Source organism: Dasypus novemcinctus, chromosome 20 (genome assembly GCF_030445035.2).
Source record: "Dasypus novemcinctus isolate mDasNov1 chromosome 20, mDasNov1.1.hap2, whole genome shotgun sequence".
NCBI classification, from domain to species: domain Eukaryota; kingdom Metazoa; phylum Chordata; class Mammalia; order Cingulata; family Dasypodidae; genus Dasypus; species Dasypus novemcinctus.
In genome coordinates, this window is record NC_080692.1 from 4840619 (window position 1) to 4853329 (window position 12711).

The window sequence follows — 12711 nt, forward strand, 5'->3', positions numbered from 1 at the left end:
AACAACCCAAATGTTCCCAACACCTTCTGCAAAAGGAGACCCACACCCACAATTGCAGGCGACTTTTGCGGTCTCGTTTTCCAACCTGGGCAGTTTCTGAGGGCTCTTTCCAAAATCTCAGCCTTTGCAAAGCCCCGCGCGGGGCCTCTCCTGACCGCGGCCCAGCCCGGCAGGTTGCAGCGCCCAGTGGCCCCAGGGGGTCCCTCCCTTCCCGCCGCCGGGGACGGCGCCACCTGCGGGCTCGCCACCTGCAGGCCCAGGGCCTCGGGGACCCACGCTCGTCTCGGCGCCTCTTCCGGGCCCTCCTCGCCGCAGGGGCTCCAGAACCGGACCCCGGGCGCTCAGCCTGCGCGCCCCTGCCCCGCAGCGGACGCACGTCCCCGGCCCCCGGCCCCCAGCCCGGGCGTCCCTGACCCGGGCGCAGTGGGCGGGGCTCGCGGGCTGCGGGGCCCCGCCCCAGGCTCCGCCCCCGCCGCCCTGCCCCGCCCCTCCCGGCGCCGCCCCCCGCCGCCCCGCCCCGCCCGGCGCCGCCGCCGCGATGGCGGAGGACAGCGAGTCCGCTGCCAGCCAGCAGAGCCTGGAGCTGGACGACCAGGACACGTGCGGGATCGACGGGGACAATGAGGAGGAGACGGAGCACGCCCGAGGGTAGGGGGCGCGGGCGGGCGCGCGGGGGCCTACCCGGGCCGGGCGCGGGGCGGCGGGTTGCGGCCCGCGGGAAGGTCCGGGCCGCGTGCGGGGCAGGGGGCTCCGAGGGGCGCGCGCGCGGGCTCGGCCCCGGGGAAGGCCCCGGCTCCCCCTCCCCGCCGCCACCCCCTGCCCGCAGGGGCTGCCCGCGGGACCGAGGAGCCCAGAGGAGCCCCTGGCCGCGTCCCCCGCCGAGGGTCGCGTGCTCCTCGGTCCTCCGCTCGGTCCTCCGCTGCCTCCCCCGCCCCCAGCCCGCACTGCCACGGAGGGAGACGCGCGGCTGCGGGTGGGCAGCGGCGCCGAGGCCTGTCCCCGGGCCCCGGGCGGGGGGCGAGGCGGTGCAGCCGGCCGGGGGGTCCGGGCGGGCGGTGGGCGCGCGGCCTGGCCGGGCAGGGGGACGCGGGGGGGGGGGGGGTGGGCCGGGCGTAGCCGCGCGGGGGGCACCTGGGGTGCGGCGCCGCCGGGCCTGGCGTCCCCGGCCGGAGCGCCCGCGGGGGGCCGCGCTAGGGCCAGGCGGGGTCCCGGCGGCCCAGGTGCGCCCCGCGGCGGCCAGCTCTCAGGAGCGCCGTGCCCCCCGCCCCGCGGCCCGGCGTGCGGGGCAGACGCCTTTCGGGGTCCCAGCTCGGGGGCCTCGTCGCAGCCGGAGCCCCTCGTTCCCGGAGGTTCGCGGGCTCGGGGCGCGGCGCCCCGCGATCCCGGCGGAAGCGGGTCGGCGCCGCGGAGGCTTCGGGGCTCCTGGGCCGTGAGAGGGGAAGGCCCTGGCCCTCCGCGTGTCTGATGTAGGGTCTAAGAAAGCAACTTTGACCGCGCTGTCAGGTGTCCTAAAATACGAAAGGAGGCCTGGCGGAAGGGGCCCCCCTTTCGGGACTGCCTCTATTTCTGCATCCAACATTTGCGCGGCAGATGCAAGTACTGGATGTTCAAGTCTAGGACAGTGTTTTTTTTGAGAGGTAGGAAAATTCGTCAGAAATCTGAGCCTTCTGCTCTGCAGGGGCCTTTGAGAGCTGAATGTAAGGACGTTTTTGAAACAATAGCACTAGACATGGGCCGGGATGGACGGCTGAGGGGCTCCGCAGGTCCCCGAGGCACCTGGCCTCCTGTGCCAGGCCCAACGCTGGCCTCTCTCTCCTCTCCACTGGAATTGCTGTCCACTGCGCTCGGCTTGATCGATGGTCGAGATTGGGGTTTGCTCAGGCCTTGCTGTCAGCGTCAGGAAGTCCAGGGCATGCAGAATGGCCCGTGTGTGTCCACCGATGGGCCTGACCTTCAAGCCTTGGTGTATAGACTGGGCAGCTCGCATCTGAGCGCCCCAAGGCATCCCGCGCCCCCTGCACAGGCTTTCCCGCTTGTATCGCGGCACATTAATTATATGCTTGATATATTAATCAAAATGTAGGTATGCCCAAGGGACAGACATATTTCAGCCGAGAACAGGTCATGTGCTAGCTTCGCACTCGTGGAGAAAGACTGACATCATGGATTTGTTGTAGTATGTTAAAAATGTAAGGAGATTTGTGCAAATCCAAGTGGCTGCTCTTACTGGACTGCTTTCTGGGTTTGCATTTAGACAATGTGCGCCGAATTTGGGAGAGGAACTGCTTTTTCTGGCTGTGGTGCTGATGATTTTGCTTCATAGAAATCTACATTTTCTTTAAATAGCTCAAGTTAGTAAATGTTAGAATTTGAAAGTCTCCTTTTTTCTCCCGTTGGCCTCGTCATTCTTCACCAATTTAGAAAAAATAACAAATAATGAGCTTTTGGAGGAATTAGTAGGTAAAGGGTCACCTTAAAAGGTGAATTATCTCTTTGAGCGCACTGGGTAGCAGTCAGTGAACAAAGCAGCCATTTACTAACTGGTATCCCTGTGGCCTGAAAGAATTCTCTCCTCAAGTTGAGTGCAATGTATTTCCTAGTTGTTTCAGGCATATTAAATTGAAACTAGACCCTCAAGTCAAAGGATAATACCCAACTTAGATTCTTATTTTGCACCAAAACTTAAATATTCCTGTGTGTGCTTCTGTTTTTTGTAGACTTTTCTTTACAAACTTGAAAAGACTAATTTTGTGGCTGATATCTAGATTCCATGATTGAAAAGTGAATGCTTCATGTTCAATTAAAAGCAATGGTGTAAGTACTATAAAATTCTCCAGTTCACTATTTCTGTGTCTTGTTTTTCATGGAAAATGTGCTTTTTGTTTAAGTTTGGTCCGTCCAAGTATAGATGTGGCCTACCACTGTAAGAAACGTCATGAACTCCAAAAAACCAGTGGGGGAGGAGTGATTGAGGATTGCCAGTTTTAATTAATTTGAGGCTATATTTTAAAAAGCATATTTTTATTTTTTTCAAAAACACACAGCATTTAGAACTGGACTACCAGCAGGTAGTCTTGAAAGATCCTAATTTGCAATTAGGGTGTCAATTTTACTCCAAGTAGATCCTTTGTGAGATCTTGAAAACTAAGGTGGTCTTGTTTATAAATGTTTAGCAAATATTTTGTATATAGATAAAAGTTCATCTCCATCTAGCTTCCTATGTAAATGATCAGAAACAACCCAAATTCCTACAGATTTCTGCTTTGCTCTGGAGGCAGCAGTTCTGAAGGGCTTATCTGTAGGATAGTCTCACTGGGGCTTTTCGTGGTTGGGTTGGGGGTGCGTAGATTCTGAGGATTCCCGTACTCCTCTGAACCCCGCTGTGTTCCCTTCTGCTGCAGATATTTGGCGTAATCCTTGAAAACAGAGCACATTGCAAAAAGAACCGACTAAACTTGCCATCTTCTTACCTCTGGCCCATTGACAAGCATTTTCTCCATTTGCAGAACACAGTTGGGCTCCAATACTTTTTGACATTTGTTGGGGATTGAATCGTGTCCCCCACAAAATAAAATCACTGTTTAAGTTGGTAATACAGCCAAGTCTCCCTCTTTGCTTTACCAATACTGACATTCACAATGCATACTTCTGTGACAAATTGGTTTTTTTCCATCCAGTTTTCTGCTGAGAGCTTTTTTTTCAATATTCACTATATAGGAGGTGGCTACCAAGACTGTTTATATAGGGAATAAAATAAACAAGTATGCATGCATCCTTGTTGGCAGATAAATGACTAAATTATTCCCTGGAATAGATAATAGTTGCAGTATTTCAGGGTTATTCCCAGGCGTTTTTAAGAAATTATTTTCTCTTGTAAAATTAAAGATCTTAATAAAAGACTTAAGGCTTTGTAAAAACATACATTTTCCCATTGATTCCATTCAGGCGACCGAGGGGAAGACCCCACAGCCTATGTCAACAACACTTAGACCAAGTCAGAGAAAACAACCTGTGGCAAGGATAACTTTAATTTTATTTTTAAATCCTGAATTGGGAGCGGGAGAAGAGATGTCATATTTGTGTTCTTTGTTTAAAGAACTGTAAAGCCGGAAGTCTTTATTTTATGCCTGATGGTGATACACCTCTCGGAGGCCCCATGCCCTTACTGTGTCCCTCCTTGTACCACCTTCCACCCCATCTCCCAGTCATCTTCTGTGGCAGGTGCTCGTTTCTGGCCAATGAAGCAGTGGCTTGTCCAGGGTTGTGTGGCTGGTGAGTGGGGGACTTTGTTCTTGGTATCTAATGTGTGTGTAACACAAAACTGGTTCAAGAAGAAGGTTAAAAAAACACACACACACTAAAGTATGTTCAATATGTTTAAAATAAAATGGCTGAACTTTATTATAATTAGGATGGGGCCTGAAAGGTCAGGAATCCGAGGCCTTTTCTCTAGCCTTCCCTCTTTTTCTCCTTCCTTCCAGTTACTCACTGCCTAAAGAATTCATTTCTCAGTTCAGATTCTCCAGAAAGGCTCTCCCTGGGGCTTCCTTGTTGGGGTGAAGAGTTGGGGAAGGGGATTGGCCCATGGTATGACATAGCCATGTACACTCAAGCCTTTGGGGAGATACGTGGCGAAAGGTGGTTTTCAGAGGAGGCGGTGAACAGGGCTGGTGCCTCAGAACCTCTCTTCCGGCCGTGGGTGCGCGCCTGCAGCCCCCTCCCAAGGAGAGGGTACACACCACACTGCACAGCTTGTTGCCGCCCCAGTGCTGGCACTGCCTGGCGTGTCACAGGGTGGCAGCGGAATGAAGACTTCGTGAGTGGATTCCAGGGGTTCTCAATCCCCACAGGCAAATCAGTTTTCTGGATTTTTTCCTTTTCCTATATGTGCCTTAGGAATATGTGAAGAATTTTCTTTTTCTAATTCTGATTGAAATGGACTGGAGAATTTTTGGTTGTGTTTAGGACCCAGTATGGTAAAATCAAAACTAATGTTTAGAACCCTGGGTATGTGCTTTACATGTTGTTTATACATTTTTTCTCATTGATCATCACAGTAGCATGAGGAGATGGAGGCTTATCGAAGATTAAATTACTTGCTCAAGTCACACCTCAGATTCAAAGTTATTCTTAGAACTCTCTAACTGTAAACACATTATTCTTTATAAACTGCACTCTCATGGACTTTCAGTAAAGAGTAATTTGTTTGATAACGTTTTAAGTTTATCTCCCCGTATGTCACAAATTATCAACATTTGGAGCCAAAATTTACCAGTGTCACAGCAATTTTTAAAAATCAAGTATACATATTGTTTTTTTTTTAAGTTGCAAATTGATTATAGATAGGACCCTTTTCAGTTTATCTTTTGGTCTGTTAAAGATCTTTTAATTTTAGCATATAAATAATTTGCAATAAGATTTTTTCATTTATGCTTCTTTTGTGGAGTATCATCCTTTCTGGTTGAAGTTCTCTATCTGCCTTACCTGTAGCTCATCCATATCCAAAGCCCTGTCCCGGGTGCTGCCTGCCTCCCGGGGTTCCACAAATCCAGGTTCCTGGAGGAGGCAAATGGGCATCAGGGATCTGGTGTTGGGCACAGCAAGATCTCCTGGAAGACACCTGTGTGAGCAAGAATCCACTTCAGTACACACGTGTCCCAGCACAACCCCTGGGCTGTTTTAGCCCTCGAGATGGGTATGTTTTGGTGGTTTCTTCACATTCCTGTACATTAGGAGCCTGCCATGCCTTCCCAGCCTTAGAGAAAATCCAGTGCACCAGTCACCTGGGCAAGTTACAAACACAAAATAGAATTGGCATTTTATTAATTTTAAAAAATTGAGGTATATTTCATATACTGTAAAATTTATTTTTTAGAGTGCACAATTTACAGAGTTGTACAACCAGCCCACATTGGATTTTTCCCTTTAATTTTATATGGTAAAATATATGTAAAATTAAATTTTCCATTTTTCAAAGTGTACAAATCAGTGGCATTAATTATATTTACAATGTTGTGCTATGGGCATCACCATCCATTAACTTTCTCATCACCACAAATGTAAACTCTAAACCGATTAAACAGTAATGATGCTCCATTCCCTCATCCGCCTGGCTCCTGGTACCTCCAGTGTACTTTCTATCTCTATGAATTTCCTTATTCTAGGTGTTTCATATAAGTCAAATCATATACTCTTTGTCTTTTTGTGGTTGACTTATCTCATTCTTCATAATATTTTTAAAGCTGTATCAAATATTAGAACCTAAAAAGGAACTGAGTAGTATTCATTGTGTATATATATGTATTTATGTGTTTGTATTGAGCACATGTTTTATTTATCCTTTCATATGTTGATGGACACTTGGCTTGCTTCTACCTTTAGGCTATTGTGAATAATACTGTTAGGAACAGTGGTGCTCTTTTTGTACTATTTGCATCGAATATTTTTTCCATTCTTTTACTTTCAACCTTTTTGTGTCTTTGGATCTAAAGAGAATCTCTTATATTTAGCATATAGTTGGATCATGTTTTTATCCATTTTGCCAATTTCCACCTTTTGGCTGTAGAGTTTATCAATACTTATTGATGAGGAAGGGCTGACTTTTTCCGTTTTCCTCTTTGCTTATATATCTTATATACTTTTGGTGTCCCTCATTTCCTTCATTACCTCCTTTTGTGTTATTTGATCTTTTCTAGTGAACCATTTTGATTCCCTTCTCTATTTCCTTTTGTGTACATTTGTTAAGTATTTTCTTCGTGGTTAACATGGAAATTATATTTACGATTCTAAATCTATAGCAGTCTAATTTGAATGATTCTAACTTCAGTAGCATACAAACTCTGTTCCTGTGCTCTTTTGCTTTCCCCTTATGTTTTTAACACAAATTATAACTTTATATATCATGTGTCCAATCACACAGATTTATAATTAGTTTTTATACTTTTGTATTTTAAATCATGTAAGAAATAAAAAGTGGCGTTATAATTCAAAAATACAATAATATAGTCTTTCATATGTACTCATGTAGTTACCTTTCCTGAAGATCTTTATCTTTTCATATGGCTTCAAGTAACTCTGGTGTCATTTCTTTTCAACCTAAAGGAGTCCCTTTAACATTTTTTGTAGAGCAAATCTAGTGATAATGAACTTCCCAGCTTTTTCTATCTGGGAATGTGTTAATTTTTCCCTCATTTTTGAAGGACAGTTTTGTACCATAGAGAATTCTTTTTTTTTTTCCTTTCAGCCTTTTAAATACATCATCCCACTGCCTTCTGGTCTCCAAGATCGCTGATGAGAAATTGGCACTTTATTTTACTGAAAATCCCTTGTATGTGATGAGTTGCTTCTATCTTGCTGCTTTCAGAATCTCTCTTCTTTTTTTGGCATTTGACAGTTTACTGAATGTGTCTCAGTGTGGATCTCTTGGAGATTATCCTGCTTGGAGTTCTTTGAGCTCCTTGAATGTACATATTCATGTCTTTTGTTAAATTTGGGAAGTTTTTAGCCATTTTTTCTTGAAATATTATTTTTTCTCCTCAGATTGGAGAGTTTTAAGTGTTTTTTGTTTTTCATCTTCAATTTTGCTGATTCATTCTTTTGCCTCCTCAAATCTGCTGTTGACCCATCTAGTAACATTTTCATTTCAGTTATTGTACTTCCTAGCTCCAGAATTTCTGATTTGTCCCTGTTTATAAATTCTGTCTCTTTATTGATATTTTTATTTTGTTCATATATCACTTTTCCTATATCCTTTAGTTCTTTGTCTAGGTTTTCCTATAGGTCATTGATCATTTTTACAACAGTTGATTTAATGTCTTTGACAAGTAATTCCAGCGTCTTGTTTTCTTTGGGGATGGTTTCTATTGCTCTACTTTGTTCCTTTGAAAAGGCTATCCTTTCCTGTTCCTGTGAATACCTTGTGACTTTTAAAAATTGAAATCTGGACATTTGGATGGGGTAACTCTGTAAATCAGATTCTCCCCTTCTTCAGGGTTTGCTTTTTTGCTTGGTTGTTAAAGGCTGTAGTAGTTTAATGATTTCCAAAACTGTTTTGGCAAAGTCTGTATTCCTTGTCATGTGTCGTCACTGAAGTCTCTCTTCCTTTAGCTTCTACTGAGTTAATGTTTGAAACAAAACCAAATACCAACAAGTGAAAAAAAGTAAAATGCCCTTCCCAGTGTGGGTCGATGGCTCTGTCCTGGGCTCTCCTTCAGGGATCGGGCAGGCTTGCCCTGTGCCTGGAGACCAGCATGAGGTCAACACTTGAGGTGCCTCGAGGCTGTCCTGAGCAGGTGCCTTGCCCGGGGTTTGCCAAGTGGAGTTCCGTAGTCCCTCTTGTACACAGGTGCCCTGGAATGCCCTACTTCCAGAGGAAACTCTTCTGGCTTTTCCCCCCAGGCCTCAGGCATGTATTGTCTGTCTCATCGGTATCTTCTGCCCCAGGTGGCAGTTTGATCATTCCCCTGTAGCCTCTCTGCAGCCATGCCGGCCACGACTCGGCCCCCAGTGAGTTCCAGGATAAATGGGACAGAAACGAGCACTTGGGGTTAGTCCTTCAGGTTAGAACAGACACACACAGCAGTTTGTAAATAAGGTGGGCTTTGCTCCATCCAGAGCCGTGAGTGGGATCCATGCTGGGAATCGTTAGTGAGCCCTTCTTCTAAACCACCCCGTTTCTTCCTGGCACGTGGAGCGCCTTCCTCTGCCTCTCTGCTGGCTGGGATGAGGGTGTGGTGGTAAGTCATCTTGGACCCTGTAAGTCAGGGTGAGCTTCCTGGGGATGGGAGAGGACAAAGGTAGAAGGAGCCCAGGCTTAGAGCAGCAAATGTTCCCACTAGTTGAAACATTTTACGTCATCGAGAACTGAGCTTCCATCTTGTAAGCTGCTATTGAATTGGGACTCTTCCGCACATAGTTTGACTATATTATAACCTCTGTGTAGCTTAACCTTCATAATTCATCTTCATTTTTAAAATTATTTTATTTCTGAATATGTAATACAAGCATATGGTACAAAATTCAAAAGGTACAAAAGGCAATACAGTGGAAAGTAAGTCTCATTCTCCCAGCTCTGAACTTCCCTCCGCACTGGCAGCTACTATTACCAGTTCTTTTTTTATTCTCTCCCCTTCCTCCCCTCCGGCCAGCTGTCTGCTCTCTATGTCCATTCACTGTGTGTTCTTCTGTGTCCGCCTGTATTCTTGTCAGTGGCTCCCAGAAGCTGTCTCTTTTTGTTGCATCATCTTGCTGTGTCATCTCTCCGTGTGTGCGGCACCATTCCTGGGCAGGCCGCGCTTTCTTTTGCACTGGGCGGCTCTCCTTACGGGGTGCACTCCTTGTGTGTGGGGCTCCCCTACGCGGGGGACACCCCTGCGTGGCACAGCACTCCTTGTGCGCATCAGCACTGCGCATGGGCCAGCTCCACACGGGTCAAGGAGGCCTGGGGTTTGAACCGCGGACCTCCCATGTGGTAGACGGATGCCCTAACCACTGGGCCAAATCCTTTTCCCATTTATCAGTTCTTGGTGTGTCCTTCGAGTGGTGTTTATACGTATACAAGGATACTAGTATTTGTGTGTGTGTCTCCTGCCATTTCTGCAACTTGGTTTTTTCACTTAATAGTATCTCTCTGACATCACTATATATTAAAACATGAGATTAACCTTGCTTTTTTAAAAAGCTGTGTTATATCATTGAATGGATATACCATTAGTTAATCTCTTCCCTATCTATAGACAATGAAGTAGTTTCCATTCTTTTGCACTAGTATACAGTGCTACAGTTAATCCTTCTGTCTGTATGTATATATACGTGTATATATATTTATTACTTTTCCAGACTTTTTTTTTTAAAGAGTTATTTATTATTTATTTATCCCTCTCTTCCTCGTTGTCTGCTCCTTGTGTCCATTTGCTGTGTATTCTTCTGTGTCTTCTGCTTGTCTTCTCTTTAGGCGGCACTGGGAACTGATTCTGGGACCCTTCCCAAGGGGAGAGAGGTGCTCAATCTCTTGTGCCACCTCAGCTCCCCGGTCTGCTGCATCTCTTGTTTCTCCTCTGTGTCCCTTTTTCTTACGCCATCTTGCTGCATGGCCAGCACTCCTGCGTGGGCCAGCATTGCCACGTGGGCCAGCATCATGCTTGCGGCCAGCATTCCATTTGGGCCAGCTTTCCACTGAGGCCAGCTTGCCTTTACCAGGAGGCCCCAGGAATTGAACCCTGGACCTCACCTATGGTAGATGAGCGCCCAATTGCTTGAGCCACGTTTACTTCCCCAGACTGTTTTGTTTTTTCTTAAGATTTATTTTATTTATTTCTCTCCCCTTCCTCCCCCCAGTTGTCTGCTCTCTGTGTCCATTTGCTGTGTGTTCTTCTGTGTCCACCTACATTCTTGTCAGGCGGCACCAGGAATCTGTGTCTCTTTTTATTGCGTGATCTTGCTGCATCAGCTTTCCATGTACATGGCACCACTCCTGGGTGGGCTGCCCTTTTTTCACACGGGGCGGCTCTCCTTGAGGGGCGCACTCCTTGCCTGTAGGGCTCCCCTACACGGGGGACACCCCTGCGTGGCACGGCACTCCTTGTGCACATCAGCACTGCGCATGGGCCAGCTCCACACAGGTCAAGGAGGCCCGGGGTTTGAACTCTGGACCCTCCGTATGGTAGGTGGATACCCTATCAGTTGAGCCTTGAGCCAAATCCGCTTCCCTAGTCTTCTTAATACATGTTTTTAAACCCTTTTCAGTTAACTAGTTGTAGGGAGGAAGTGTGGTGTGTTGAAGTAGAAATTAAGAAACTTGCAGCACAAACCTTCAGTTTGATTTTGGATTAGTCAGCTAACTTCTCTGGGTATCAGTCGTCTTCATCTACAGATTGAAGAGGCTGCTTTAAATGATCCACTTGGCTCCAATACGTTCTACTCTGTCCTGGGCCTGGCCCCTACCCTCGGAGAAGAGTTGAGGCTGGGGAAAGAGCCTGGCAGCGAAGAGGCAGTCCCCAGGCCCTCAGGCGCACCGCTGACCTCTGCACTGGGAGCCCTGAGCGCCAGCGCTCTCCTTGGAGCAGCGTTTTCCTGCCATGCCCAAGGGTAAGGGAGAGGATACATTTGGGAAAAGAGAGTCCTGGCTTCTCCCGGCTGCTGTCAGTTAGAAGCCGTGCCTTCTAGGCACTGCCAGGCGTTCCTTTTCTTTTGGGCAATTGCCCTGAGCTCTGAGGTGATTCTGTGAGGCGTAAAGGAATTAAATATGTTTGATTTCCTTTTTCCTTTCCTCTACCTTTCCGAAGTGGCTTTGGCCGTGAGCTCTCTCTGGACGAGGAGGTGCATATCCTCCTGTGTTTGAGGGCTCCAGGCTCACTCTTGTGCCTCTGGGTAAAAGTGCCGTCTCAGTCTCACCAGCTACCCTGTGACCTTTGACTCTGTCCGTGCAAGTGTGTTTTCTCTGGTCTGGTCTCTGGCCTTCGCTTAGGCACGTGTCTGTCACTGGCTCATCTCCCAGCCCTTCTACCCCATGTCAGTCAATCCTATTTTCTCTATTTGAATTTCTCCTCATTTGCTTTTCTTTTCAAAACTGTCTACAGCTCTGCCTCTGCGCCACCAGTCCCTGAGCTCCGTAAGCCGTGGTCCCGTCCCTGTTTCGTCATTGATAGGCACCTTACTGATACTGCCGCCTCTTTGTGCTTCCTCAGAAATCCGTTTTCCATTTTCCCTTCTACACCATGAAAACCACACCCTCTTAACTCACCAGGATTTTCCTGGGAAAAGGGATATAATTTTGCCATATCAAAAAACCCACAGGATTTCATCCACATATGGGGCAATGCTGTTAATGAAAGAATAGACCAGTTCCATGATCAGCATTCAAATATATAAAAGAGGAAGTAAAAGTGAAAAGTTGACAGACAAGGGAATTTAGAAATAGAAATATGATTTGGAAAAGCAGGTCATTAACTTTACTGACACACATTAACACTATTGATATAATTATGCTAATAAAATAATGAGATGACTTCCAGCCTAGAAAAAAATTTTTTAACCTTTTTACTGTCTTCCCTTAGTAAACTCTGAAAGGTCTAAATGTGTGAAAAACTCATGTAAGTAGGAGCTACTGTAAATCATTAGTCTTCTATCAGAAGAATATTTGTGAGGATGGGAAATAAAATGATATGAGAAGGAGGGTAATTTTCACTAATTTGGACTATCATGGAGGGTATACTCTGACAACTCTCTTAAGCTTTCTTAAAATATTTTATTTTCCTAGATTTGCTCATCATTTTATCCTTAGGAAGAGTTTTGCCTGAGATACACCAAAGAAAGCCTTACTTGATAAACTAAACTTCATGCTGGCATAGTTTCTAAAAGATGAGTGTTGATGAAATCACATCATAATTCAGTAGTAACTCTTATAGGAATTGGGTTTTTAGGTGAAGTAGGCACCAACATTGTTTGATGTTACAGATAAACTTGGGAAGAGAAAGCTAATTAGGTAGAACATACCTTATCACGTTAGAAATACGGTAAGGATTTAAAAGAACCAGAAAGTTGGAACCAACCCAACGTCTAGGAAAGAGGTTGGTGAAGCGGGGTGCAGAAGCCAGCGCAGGGGCGCCCCAGGCTCTTCTCCTTCCGCCAGGCTTGGGGAGGGCAGCGCCTGTCGCTGCGCCCTGGCTCGGCCCGGCCGCCCTCTGCGCTGACACCTAGGTCTGCTCTTCACCT

At 46.8% G+C, this 12711-nt stretch overlaps 1 protein-coding gene across 1 annotated transcript in view; it reads left to right on the forward strand.

Annotated features, from left to right (window-relative positions):
- Positions 1 to 490: 490 nt before the first annotated feature.
- NMT2 (N-myristoyltransferase 2) overlaps positions 491 to 12711 on the forward strand; it is a 94035-nt gene continuing 81814 nt past the window's right edge. Inside the window, exon 1 of the mRNA XM_071210055.1 lies at positions 491 to 648. Within this exon, the coding sequence (XP_071066156.1) occupies positions 539 to 648 (110 nt within the window). The 5' untranslated portion in view covers positions 491 to 538. The remainder of the gene's footprint in view (positions 649 to 12711) is intronic.